The sequence below is a fragment of the Podarcis muralis genome, chromosome 17 (genome assembly GCF_964188315.1).
Source record: "Podarcis muralis chromosome 17, rPodMur119.hap1.1, whole genome shotgun sequence".
Taxonomy (NCBI): Eukaryota; Metazoa; Chordata; class Lepidosauria; order Squamata; family Lacertidae; genus Podarcis; species Podarcis muralis.
In genome coordinates, this window is record NC_135671.1 from 30,522,817 (window position 1) to 30,535,715 (window position 12,899).

The 12,899-nt window shown below is 46.6% G+C and overlaps 1 protein-coding gene across 1 annotated transcript; it reads right to left on the reverse strand.

Moving 5' to 3' along the window:
- Nucleotides 1–223: 223 nt before the first annotated feature.
- On the reverse strand, nucleotides 224–3,675 carry AICDA (activation induced cytidine deaminase; the record flags this gene model as incomplete). The annotated part of the gene is made up of 4 exons (XM_028713003.2): nucleotides 224–882; nucleotides 1,135–1,250; nucleotides 1,721–1,991; nucleotides 3,511–3,675. Coding segments are annotated over 4 exons (606 nt in total), but the record flags the coding sequence as incomplete, so codon positions are not given.
- Between the last annotated feature and the right edge of the window lie 9,224 nt (nucleotides 3,676–12,899).

The window sequence follows — 12,899 nt, forward strand, 5'->3', positions numbered from 1 at the left end:
GAATTAATGCTTAGCAAATAAATGTCACAGTTGCCAAGATTCTGGACTTCCTTCTCTGGATCTGCAGTAATGAGATACTGAAGAACTCTTTGGAGGAAAATAAGAATCGATCTTCTTTAAACTACAGATAAGCAAAATCAATTATTAAATAGTAATACCATAGCAGGCAATTGATCAAATATTGTTAAATACTAAATATATTTACATATCACTTATCCTCATAATGAATTGATCACATATCAACACAGTGCTTGTGGTGTATAATGACCGCATCATAGTTTCCAAGTCCATTCTGTGCCAGTGTGTGTGTCTGCTGAAAACATGTGTGGCAAGATGCTTAACAGGTTCTGTGTGCTGCTGAGTATGAGGCATTATGGTTCATATTTTATCTTTTGTTCCAAATGACGTTAGTGCTTTCTGTAGATACTGAACATTTTGACAATTTAAGCTGGGTCTAAGGTTTTGAACTCCAAATTGATGAAGTTGCTAAGTGGTTTGGCTAAAGCCTCTCGAGCTCTAAGTGCCATCTCTGTAAGATGTTCATTTGTCTAGCTGTCCCCAGTAAAAGCAACGATCAATAGGGTCTTGTGGCTTGGAAAGCCTGTCTCTGGCTTCTCCCAACAAAGAACAGAGCACAGCCCCAGTGTGCACGTGAAGGTAGCCTCAGAATGTCTTCCTCATTTATTCCAACATTTTCTCAGGATGCAGGTGTTCATGAAAAGCAGAGAAGGGAAAACTGGGACATGGAGTTGAATATTTCAAGACTATTCTTCCTGGAATGTTGCTGAAATGCCATTTCCCCTCCCCTTTGCCCACTGCCTTAGCATTTCAGAGTCCAAGGATTCGGAAGGCATCTCGCAAGTCATCAACCTCATAAAGTGGCTGTGAAAGAAAGAAGAGAATGGTCAGGTTTGCAGGAAGCACAAGAAGAAGGAGAACAAAAGGTTAGAGGTAAAGCTGATGAGTAATGAAGAAAAGATAAGAGCAGAAAAAAGATGGAGGCTAGTGATCCTGAAAAATCAAGTTAAAGGAAGCAGAGAATGGCAGATGAGAAAAACAAGGGAAGCAAGGAAGGAGGGGAAGAGGTACAAGAAAAGGGGTAGAAAACCTCATTCAGAGGGAAATACTTCTCACCAAAAGGATACGGCGGAGCCTTCTGGTTAGACGCACAGAATTTTCATGAAGCCCTTCCCAAGCTTTGAAGGTCTTCTTGCGGTTCTCTACAAAGGTGTTCCAGCAGTAAAAGTAATCTGACAAAAAAGAGACGTGGTGTTCATTTCCCATTGCTCAACTTCCCCTCCAGATCTTATGCCACCTCCTAAACCCATCCCTAATGGGATGCGGGTGGCACTGTGGTCTAAACCACAGAGCCTAGGGCTTGCCGATCAGAAGGTTGGCGGTTCGAATCCCTGCGACAGGGTGAGCTCCCATTGCTCGGTCTCTGCTTCTGCCAATCTAGCAGTTTGAAAACATGCCAAAGTGCAGGTAGATAGATAAATAGGTACCGCTCCGGCGGGAAGGTAAACGGCCTTTCCATGCGCTGCTCTGATTCGCTGGTAGCGGCTTAGTCATGCTGGCCACATGACCTGGAAGCTGTACGCCAGCTCCCTCAGCCAATAAAGCGAGATGAGCACCGCAACCCCAGAGTCGGCCATGACTGGACCTAATGGTCAGGGGTCCCTTTACCTTTACCTAAACCCATCCCTCCACCCTGTTTCACCTTTGAAGGTCATGATGGCAATCTGAGCTCCTGCCCGGTGGAGGCGACGCAGCCCCTCAGGTTCGGCATTCCGTTCCTCACAGAAGTACAGGCGGGCAGCAAAGATGCGCAGGGTTAGGTTAGGGTAGGCATACAAGAAGTCGGCTACATGCCGTGCGCAATCATAGCACGGACTCCATGAGGTGAACCAAGTGATCCGATAGCAGTGCCTTGGATCCAGGTCCCAGGTGGCGATGTAACGCAGGAAAAGAACTTCAACGTGGCAACCCGACTGAAGTAGCAACACAGAAGGATTGGGGGGGGGGGCGGGACCAAGATAATACCGATAAACAATGAATGTTCAAACAAAGCATTTGTGCTGAGAGACAAGAAGTGAAGGTGTAGGAGAACATAAGACAATTTTGAATGTTCCCTGTTTCCAGGACTGAGTTGGTTAGTCTTGGACTAGTTTGTACAATTAGCAGAAACAAACGTTTTCCCTCAAGGATACCATTTTGCCAGTGTATTTGAATGATACCTTCCAGAAACCCTGCCCAGAAACTCAAAAGTGCACAAGTAAAAAGCACATCAATGAGAAGATTAGATGAGCTTTGTGCATATAGTGGTACCTCGGTTTTCGAGCGTAATGCGTTCCGGAAGACCGTTTGAGTTCTGAAACATTCAAAAACCGAGGCGCAGACAGTCACAAAAACAAATTGGTTGCAAGAGAGCTCCTGAGATTATCTGAACACAGATTGATTGCATGCAGAAGCCACGTGGCATGTTCGACTTCCGAGGCGTGTTTGAAAACCGAAGCATTTACTTCCGGGTTTACAGCATTCGAAAACCAAAATGTTCATCAACAGACATTCGAAAACCAAGGTACCACTGTATTATGATAATAATAATAATAATAATAATAATAATAATAATAATAATAATAATTTATTTATACCCCACCCATCTGGCTGGGTTTCTGCCACTCTGGGCGGCTCCCAACATCATCATCATCATCATCATAAAGTGATAACATATCAAGCATTAAAACTTCCCTAAACAGGGCTGCCTTGTCAGATGTTCTGTATGTGTGTAAAATGAACACATGGGGAGCCAGTGGGGATCAGTATGCAAGCTCCACCCTGCTTGTGCTCCAGCCTCAAGTCTTTATTTTACATGCAGGCACTTCTAAAGGACCCAGATTACAATGTGAAGGCAGGGTGGTTGTGGGGAGCATGCAAGCAAGCCGCTCTCAAGATCTGTCTCAAAGTGCATAAGTAAAGTTTTTCCATTTGGTTCTGCTATTTGTATTATCTGGCCATTAGAAGGTATAGGGATGATTGGAGGGGAAATGGAAGAATGGGTAGTGGAGGTGCTTGCTCTTAGGCGGGGGCAAATCCATACGTTGGTTCAAATAGAATGCTGTATGGATTTCTGAGGGGCTTAGCTAGAGATCTTGTATTCCACTAGTGGCGCCGTTGCTGTTTCCGTGTCATCAGTTCCTATGTCACTCTAGTAATGTTGGAACTGAGATACCACAACATGGTTACTGCTAATTCCACAATCACTCCTCTTGAAGGCTGGGCAACATTGGCATAGGAAGCAATCATATTGTCAGGCCATCCAATATGATCTCTCCAAATCCAGCAGTACTGAACCAGTGTGGGAATATGCAGAAATGGCAATTGCACCACTAGGATCTAATCTGAGAGTGAAATGGATTGCTAAAATTATGGATAAGATGCTGAGCATTCCATTGCTCATTGGTGCAGAAGGATGTATTAATGGATATGAGCTTCACTCATGTTTTGTACCTTATTGCGCAGATATCCAAAGTCCAGGGAGCAGGATGTTGCACTGTTCCGCCGTTTGACCACATAGCAAAGGTATGTTTCGTGACGGCCTTTGGCCCAGCGCATGTTCTTGAAGTTGTAGAGGAATTTCTTTTGTTTCAGAAGGACACTGCCGAGGGAAGCAGATATTGAAGTCGCATGTTTTCAAGTATGAATGGGGACAGCTGTGATCTGAACAGAGAGCAACTTTAGTGGAGTCCATTGGTTCAGGAAAAAATATGTAGAAATGAGAATTCCTGGGTGCCAGGATTGAAGTTTGGGGCAAGTTCTCTTTGGTGAGAGAACCCCAGCAGAGATTTAAAGTCACAAAATTTGAAGCAATGTAAAGCGTGGTAATATAGGCTGTAAAACCTTAATGTGTGCCCTTTAAAAAGTTCCTTCCAAGGTTTCCCAGTTCTCCCAGCATAGGAAAAAGACCACACATTTGTTAAGTTACCAGTGGTTTACATACAAACTCTTCAAAGGTCAGGTTCATGTGCTTTGGAAAAGTTGCACAGGCACTTTTTACCAAGTGGTAAAAGTTCCTAGATTATTAGTATAGGAACTCAAGAGTGGCTCGTGAAACCCATGCTGAAACCTCTTTGCATGCTAAGCTTCTCAGGTAGACTAAGGGTGAAAGGCTATTATCACCATCATTTCCCACTAAGTTTAAGAATAAGAATACATAAAATACCATTGTGTCTGCCACAGGCTTCTTTTTATACTGTATAATGTCTCTAAAGCAGGGTGGGAGCAAGTGTGCAAAGTACAGAGCAGGAGTGTGAAGAACTGTGTTCACCAAAGCGAAACATTCCCTCCCCCAAAGGCAATGCAAAACAGAAGCGAATGGGTTAAAAATAATCCCAGCGCACCATCGCCTCCTTTCTCTGCACTCTCAGTATGGGCTCAGCCAGCTACTTTAGTTTCCATGCATGGATGATCTGAGGGTGGACTGAAACACAGGCTTTATAAATTCGAGTGCTCATACAAGCACAATATAATGACCCGATGCCAACAGAGAGGCTTCACCTTCAAAGCAAACTAGTTTTTACTGTAGCATGGCAAGCAACCTGGGCCATATTGGCAACTTCATAAGCCCATGAAGCAGGAGATTATAGGTTCTTTCAGATGGTTTCTATTCTATGGGTGAGAGTCAATGTCATACTAAGGAGAATGTTCTGAAGACCTCCCCTCTTCCTGCATCCCCAGACCCGTGCATTGTTCTGAGGGGTTTCCCAACACTCCAGAGGTTTTTTGGGGGGGCAGTTGTGAGGGAAGCCCTGTTGCACTAGCAGAAGTGTTGGCTTCCACTATTGGAACTGGGTAAGGTAAGGTAAAAGGTAAAGGACTCCTAAACGGTTACGTTCAGTCAAAGGCGACTATGGGGTGCAGCACTCATCTCACTTCAGCTGAGGGAGCTGGTGCTTGAACGCAGACAGCTTTCTGGGTCATGTGGCCAGCATGACTAAACCGCTTCTGGTGCAACAGGACACCTCGACTAGTGCCAGAGTGCACAGAAATGCTGTTTACCTTCCCGCTGCTGCAGTACCTATTTATCTACTTGCACTGGTGTGCTTTCAAACTGCTAGGTTGGCAGAAGCTGGGTCAGAACAACGGGAGCTCACCCCGTCGCGCGGATTCAAACCACCAATCTTCTGATCGGCATGCCCGAAAGTTTCAGTGGTTTAGACCACATCGCCACCCCTATCCCCAATGGAACCGGGTAGTTGAATCTGGCCTTATATTCCCAAGATGCTGTTCTGCATATATGGAGCAACATGTTTGGGCCATAGGAAACAGCACCTGTGCCAATTTATATCCATTATTTGCTGCAGTTGTAATTGCCAGCAGATTATAGGCCAGGAATGGGTAACCTTTATTTTCTGTCATGGGCCACATTTTCTTGGGAATAATCTGCCAGGTGCCACAGGATGGGGCTCAAATCAAAAGTTGCAGAGACTTTGAAATATTCCAGGATTGCATCCCTCCCCCCCCCCCATTTTGCTCTGTCCATTTCAGCTTCTCCTGTCCCATTTCTCCCCAGCCATTTACACAGCTTAGAACCATTCACTTGCAGAAGGCTCCTCTTTGCATCCCTCCATCCATCTCAGCTCTGTCCATTTCCAGGGCTCATCCAGACTTCCATTGGTGCCATCACTTTCCTTCTTGAGCCTCTGCTCCAGGCTAAAGCAACTAGAGTGCTAATGTGCCATTAGGAGACCTCTACGTACAGTGGTACCTCGGGTTACATACGCTTCAGGTTACATACACTTCAGGTTACAGACTCTGTTAACCCAGAAATAGTGCTTCAGGTTAAGCACTTTGCTTCAGGATGAGAACAGAAATCGTGCTCCGGCGGCGCGGCAGCAGGAGGAGGCCCCATTAGCTAAAGTGGTGCTTCAGGTTAAGAACAGTTTCAGGTTAAGAACAGACCTCCGGAACGATTTAAATACTTAACCCGAGGCCTTGCCTTCTTCCAAACAACCTTCATTAGATTCAGGCACATCAAGCTCGCTACATCAAGTGTGATTGAATCATCTAGTCACTTCTGATGCAAAGAAGAAACTATCTACCCTAAGAAGGGGCTTCCTGTTGTGTTTCTGTATGAGTCACTGTTCTGTTCTGTGCTTGTTTCTTTGCACCAGAAGGCATGTGCAGAACATTTGCCCATACAGAAACGCAGGGGGATGGATTCCTTTGAAGGACTGAGGTTCTGAGTAATTCTTACTTGTTAACACTCTAAGGGTGCATAATAATGTGCAACATTTGAATAGTGGGCCCCATTGTCAAAGCACACACCTCCCCCCCCCCAACATACAATTTTCTCTTCAAGATGGAATTTCTGTGTATTTGCAACAGAGATTGGCTGTGCATAGCGCTGATAAGCTGCAATTTGTATGATCAAATGAACCAACCTTCATTCCCCTTCCCTAGGCAGATTTCCAACATTTTAAAGTACCGGCAAATGTACATTTAATTGAATAAATGTGCGTAAAGTACTTTACAAATAAAAATGGCTGAGAGTCCCCCTGTAGCATGGGGTGGGGGGAGAGGTGGAAAGCTGAACATGTGGCAAACGCATTGTGCACAGCAGAGAGGAAAAGCGGACGCCCACTTAAGAATAAGAAAAATTGCTGAGTGCAGTTTCTTTTTTAAATACGTGCACACCCATTACGTTTGTCGACCCATTATGTATGTGCACATCCTAAAAACAATTTGGATCTCTCAGTCTGGTAGTATGCAGAAGAACTTGGACTCCTTCCAAGTCCTAGTGTCCCGTTGAAAAACATCTGGTCCCAGAACAAGAAATAGCTATATGTGAAAAGCCAATCCTGGTGTAGCAGTTCAAAAGCGGATTGCATGTTAAAATGGGACTGGCTTTGGGAGGCAAGAGTTCCTTGCAACTATAATCCTGTCTTATCAGCAAAAGCCTTTTTCATCATGGCAGCCCTGTGAAGTACCGTATTTTTTGCTCCATAAGATGCACTTTTTCCCTCCTAAAAAGTAAGGGGAAATGTGTGTGCGTCTTATGGAGCGAATGCAGGCGGGAGGCTCTGTTCAGCGCTCCCTTTAAAGAGCCGCATGGAGCATGTGTGCGGCTCTTGGGGGCTTTTCCCCGAGGAGGAAGAAGGGCAGCCCATCAGTCCCTTCTCCCTCCTTGGGGAAAAGCCCCCAAGAGTCTCACACACACTCCACGTGGCTCTTTAAAGAGTGTGCAGCTCTTGGGGGCTTTTCCGGGAGGTGAGGGAAGGGACAGAGGGCAGCCCGTCAGTCCCTTCCCCCACCTCCCGGAAAAGCCCCCAAGAGCCGCGCTCCCTTTAAAGGGCCACGCGGAGCGTGTGTGCGGCTCTTGAGGGCTTTTCCCCAAGGAGGAAGAAGGGCAACCCATCAGTGACAGGCTGCCCTTCTCCCTCCCCGAGGAAAAGCCTGCAAGCACTGCACACACGCTCCACGCAGCTCGTGAACGGGAGCGCTGAGCAGAGCCTGGGGTGCATACAGGCTCTGCTCAGCGCTCCCTTTAAAGAATATTTTTTTTCTTGCATTCTCCCTCTAAAGACTAGGTGCGTCTTATGGTCATGTGCATCTTCTGGAGAGAAAAACACAGTAGGTTAGGATGAAGAAATAGTAAACTGCCCAAGTGCACCCTGTGAGTCTCATTGCCAAGAAAAGATTTGAACATGGGCTTCAATTCCCAAGCAGTGCTCCTGCCACAGCACCCCACTGGCTCAATAGAAGTAGATTGCAACCTCTGATTTCCAGAGCAGAAGCCAGGGACATGTGGCAGCCAAGGTTAATAAGCACTTTCACACCCGTCTGAATCCAAGGGGCGAGACTTAAGCACATGCATATTAGTCACTTACTATAATACGTGGGGACTTGAAAGGGCTTATATTTGGCTGTCATGTGCCCCAAAGTTCCACTTCTCTGGAAATGGGAGTTCACAAACTACTCCCAAGAGGGGTAGGGAAAGGCATGCCATGAGACATTTTTGTCCAGCTGAATCTCATAAAGTCTTCTAATTCTTTAATGAGTTATTAGCTTTCCCATTTGCCCAGATTAACCCAGGGAAATGTTCAACCCTTTGCTGGTGTAATACTGAGGTAAGAGGGAGAGGGAGCTGAGAAACTAGAGGCAGATCGCAGAGTGAGGTGAAAACTCAAATAGTATCTCACACTATTTTCAGCAGCAGATGGCACAAAATGAGAGACTTTTTGTGGTTGCTGCGGACATACTCCTAAAGTAGCTAATGCACTTGCATCTGATTTAAAGAAATGAAACAGAGGAGGAGGTACTCAGTACAAGTTAATATAAGTTATGCTACAATACAGCTCGATACACGTTATGATCCTCTGTGACGGAGGAGTGTTTTATGAATAATATAAATATTACATATTCTGAAATTCTGAATTGTTCATCTAAGGAGAAGTGCACACTCACAAGAAAGACTGGAAGACCTATAATTTAAGACCTATCAGGTCTTAGTTTTGAATTCGTTTGAAAAATCATTTTTCTTTTTAAATGATATATTATGTTTTCAATTTTTATCAGCTGAAAAGGAGCTCCATTGTGAGACAAAAACTGAGACAAAGATATTATGATAAATAGACAAATAGATATGAGTCATTCACATCTGGAAACTGCAATTAGATGCATTCATCTATAGAAAGCTGCTTTCTTGCTAATCCCAAAATAAAAGATGGATTTGTTAATTATAATGCTTTCTCTTTGCTAATGTGAATGAGTGCAGATTCAGAAAATTTGCAATTAGATCCATTCATCTATAGGCTAGACAGGTGTTCTGTTAGCACCCATACATGCAAAGTATTGGAAATCTTTATCGAAGCAACACTTTTTGATGCAGGAAAACATAAGCTTTTGAGTTACACAGAAATCTCACCCCACTTGTCTAATTATTTTAATTGCCCAAAAAGGCATTGGAACCAAAGCCTAAGTATGTGAAACTGTTTATAATTGTTCTCTGCTAAACTCATTGCCCTCCCCTCTGTTGCACCCATCATTGTTGATTGTAAGCTTCTTGGGGCAGGTGTCTGTTTCTCTTGATTATGTTATTATATAAACTATCACAGACATGAAAGTCAAGAAGAAGAAATAATAATGATATCCCTTATTTTCAAGAGTGTATAGAACAAACTGAATGAAAGGGGGGAAATTGTCTTAGCAAACCATGTGCAAAAAGAGAGAGAGAAAGAAGAGAAAAATTACTGGGGACATGGTAGAAAACAATAATGATAAAACGTGTGTGAGCAAGAGAGAGAGAGAGAGTCAACAGCATCAGAATATTGGTTAGTGAGAGATATGGGAAGAAGCCATCTGAAGAGCTGAGTCAGATGGGGAAAAGAGAATAAAACACAGAGCAAGTTCATACTCAATGAATTCAGTGATGTAGCAATTATGCACTGGGGCAAAAGCTGCCCATTTACCTGTCCATGACTGCGCTGGGGCTGATGTGGGAAGTCGCTTTGAGTCACCAAGCTGCTACGGCGTGCGTCTGAATAGCCTTATGACTGAGGTACAGAAATGAGAAGTGTCGTTGGGTGGGTGTTCCCAACCCCCTCGACTCCCCTTAGGAGTCATTTTGTCTGGGGTGGAGTTACACAGTTCGCTGGAGTTGTGGGCCCCCATTCTAAAAAAGATGCTCCAGTTTCTTCAGCCTCCTCCCTCCTTAGAAATATATCTGTCAATTATCACATTCAAATGTAGGCAGGTAAGAAAAATAGTTACTGGTTCCAGCAAAAAAAAGAAATTGGTGCACCTAGGTTTTGCTTTCAGTTGCCCCATGGCTCAGCTGGTTTTCTTTTCCATTTTTGTACTTTAAATTTCCTTGGAGACCCCCCCCCCCCAAATGCATTGTGAAAACCTGTATTCCCACACACACACACTGCAACCAATAACAGTATACATCTGTAAAGCACGTAATGGATGCTTTAGTTGTGATTCCTGCGTTGCAGGGGCTGGACTAGATGACCCCTGGGGTCCCTTCCAAGTCTACAATTGTTTGATTCTATGTTCCTATTAAGTGAGCCACAAATTGGTATCGCCCCTTGGAACTGGCCTTTGGTTTTCTGGAGAACGTGCAAAGGAAACAAGGCACCACCATTCTCCCTCACCTTTGTGCTTCATGCCTCTTGTCAGTCTCAATTTGTGAGTCAATTTTTCCATAACGCTCTCTTGTGCCCAAGCGCTCAAGTTCCTCCGTTGGTTTTCTGGCAAAAGGGCTATACAGTGGTACCTCGGGTTACAGACGCTTCAGGTTACAGACTCCGCTAACTCAGAAATAGTACATGGGGTTAAGAACTTTGCTTCAGGATGAGAACAGAAATTGCACTGCGGCAGCGGGAGGCCCCATTAGCTAAAGCAGTGTTTCCCAACCTTTTTTGGGCAAAGGCACACTTGTTTGATGAAAAAAATCTCGAGGCACACCACCATTACAGCCCCGTGACGTCAGCGCGCAGCGTCACGCCGGGAGGGACGCACGAAAGTGTACCTTTCAATTTTTTTCCCTCCCCCTTGCCGGGGAACCTCCAAGCTTTGGGGGTGGGGGGGGAGGAGGCAGCAAAGCGAGGGACTGAGGGACTCCTCCAACGACAAGGGTTGGGGAAGAAGAGAAAGGGCTATTCCGCTCCAGTCACGGGAGGGGAATATGTACTGGCCCAACTGGTGTGCGGTCTTCGGAAAGCGGGGTGCGGGGTGCGGGAAGGAAGCCTAGGCTCGGGGTCCACCGACCTCGGCGGAGAAAGGCAACAACTGGAGCCGATGACGAGCCGGCGCGTGCGTGCAGCGGCTGGCCTCGAGCTCGGGAAGCTGCGCGCGGCGATGTTGACTGCACGCGCTTGGGGGCGGGGCAGGAGAGAGAGAGAAAGAGTTGGCAGCACCAGGCGCTGTTACTTATTGCGCTGCGGACGCTGCCAGCAACTGCGGTGGTTGTGCGGCGGCGGCCGCCGCAGAACGTCCTCGTCAGTCAGCTGAGCTGCCTGGCGGCGTAGGGAGCCGAGGGGCGGGGCTTCCTTTCTGAAGTTGCTGAGGGTGGGGGTCCTCCGGCGCCTTTGGTGAAACGGCGCCGGCCCAGAGCGCTTCTAGGAGGCTGCCTTTGTGCGCGACGTAAAGCCCTCTTTCCCTCCCTCCAGCCCTGTGTCACATGTGGAAAAGGGGGCTGGATCCAGTGACGCAACTCGGAAAACTGTTAGGGAAGCCAGAGCAGGAAAGTGAGTGGGAGGTGGCGGCGCCGCTTTAACCCACGTTTCCTTTTTGAAAGAGAAACCAGTGTTTCCCAACCTTTTTTGGACTCGCTCGCGGCACACCAGGCAACATCTCGCGGCACACTAGTGTGCCACGGAACACCGGTTGGGAAACACTGAGCTAAAGTGGCCCCTCGGGTTAAGAACAGTTTCAGCTTAAGAACAGACCTCCAGAACAAATTAAGTTCTTAACCCGAGGTACCACTGTACTTCAATGAATGCTATGCAGGCTGGACTTAAGGAGTCCAGGGGTCGTTTACCTTTTTTTCTCTTTCTCTCCTTGTGACTCCACCCCTGTGCTGCTCAGCTGCCTAAGGAACAGCCAGTGGTGTAGCATGGGTTGCCGGTGCCTGGGGACAGGGCAAATGTTGTGGACTGGGCAGCAGTCAGTCCCTTCACCAGCCAGCATCTAATCAAGGGAGTCTCTTCTTGCAAACTAGCCCCAACCTGGGAGCAGAGAGAAGGTATAGAAAAGTGAAGCCAGGAGTGCCGCTGTGTCGTCTTGCCCTCCTGGCCTTGCAGTGAGGCACTCTGGGCAGCGCACATTGCTCTGGCAGTGCTTTCCCACCTTCCTCTTGCTCTTTCCCTCCTCAGTGGGCAGCGGCACCCTCCCCCTCCCTCTTGGCCAGCCGGGGGGGGGGGTTGGCACCCGCAGGCATCCTTTTGCGGGCCATGAGGAGAAGGAGGAAGCGCACCAAAGGCCCAGGCCTCGTTGCACCTCTTCAGAATTTTGTGCCCGGGGCTACGGCCCCTCTGCCGCACCCATGCCATGGCACTGGGAACAGCTGGGATTGGTGCAAAGGAGTCTGGACTGCAGCAGGGAAAAGCTGATCTTTAACTGGAGCCCTACCTCTTCTTAAAGCTGGATCATAAAGAAGGCTGATTGCCAAAGAATTGATGCTTTTGAATTATGGTGCTGGAGGAGACTCTTGAGAGTCTCCAAGGTATTTAAATTTAGTTGTGTCCGGCTCTTCGTGACCCCATGGACCAGAGCATGCCAGGCACTCCTGTCTTCCACTGCCTCCCGCAGTTTGGTCAAACTCATGCTGGCACCTTCGAGAACACTATCCAACCATCTCGTCCTCTATCATCCCCTTCTCCTTGTGCCCTCCATCTTTCCCAACATCAGGGTCTTTTCCAGGGAGTCTTCTCTTCTCATGAGGTGGCCAAAGTATTGGAGCCTCAGCTTCAGGATCTGTCCTTCCAGTGAGCACTCAGGGCTGATTTCCTTAAGAATGGATAGGTTTGATCTTCTTGCAGTCCATGGGACTCTCAAGAGTCTCCTCCAGCACCCTAATTCAAAAGCATCAATTCTTCGGCGATCAGCCTTCTTTATGGTCCAGCTCTTGCTTCCATACATCACTACTGGGAAAACCATAGCTTTAACTATACGGACCTTTGCATCAATTTATTTGTTTTTTCAAAAGCACACACAATGTGACATCAGATTAGTTTGTACGTCATACTTGCTAACAAAGCACACTGGCTCTCCTAACCCCTTCACCACGGCTGTTTGGTCCTAGATACTGAAGCTTTTACGATGATGTTCCTCAAGAATATCATCCCTAATACACATCTCAAAAATGATACTGTAGAACTGGAGAAGATGCAAAA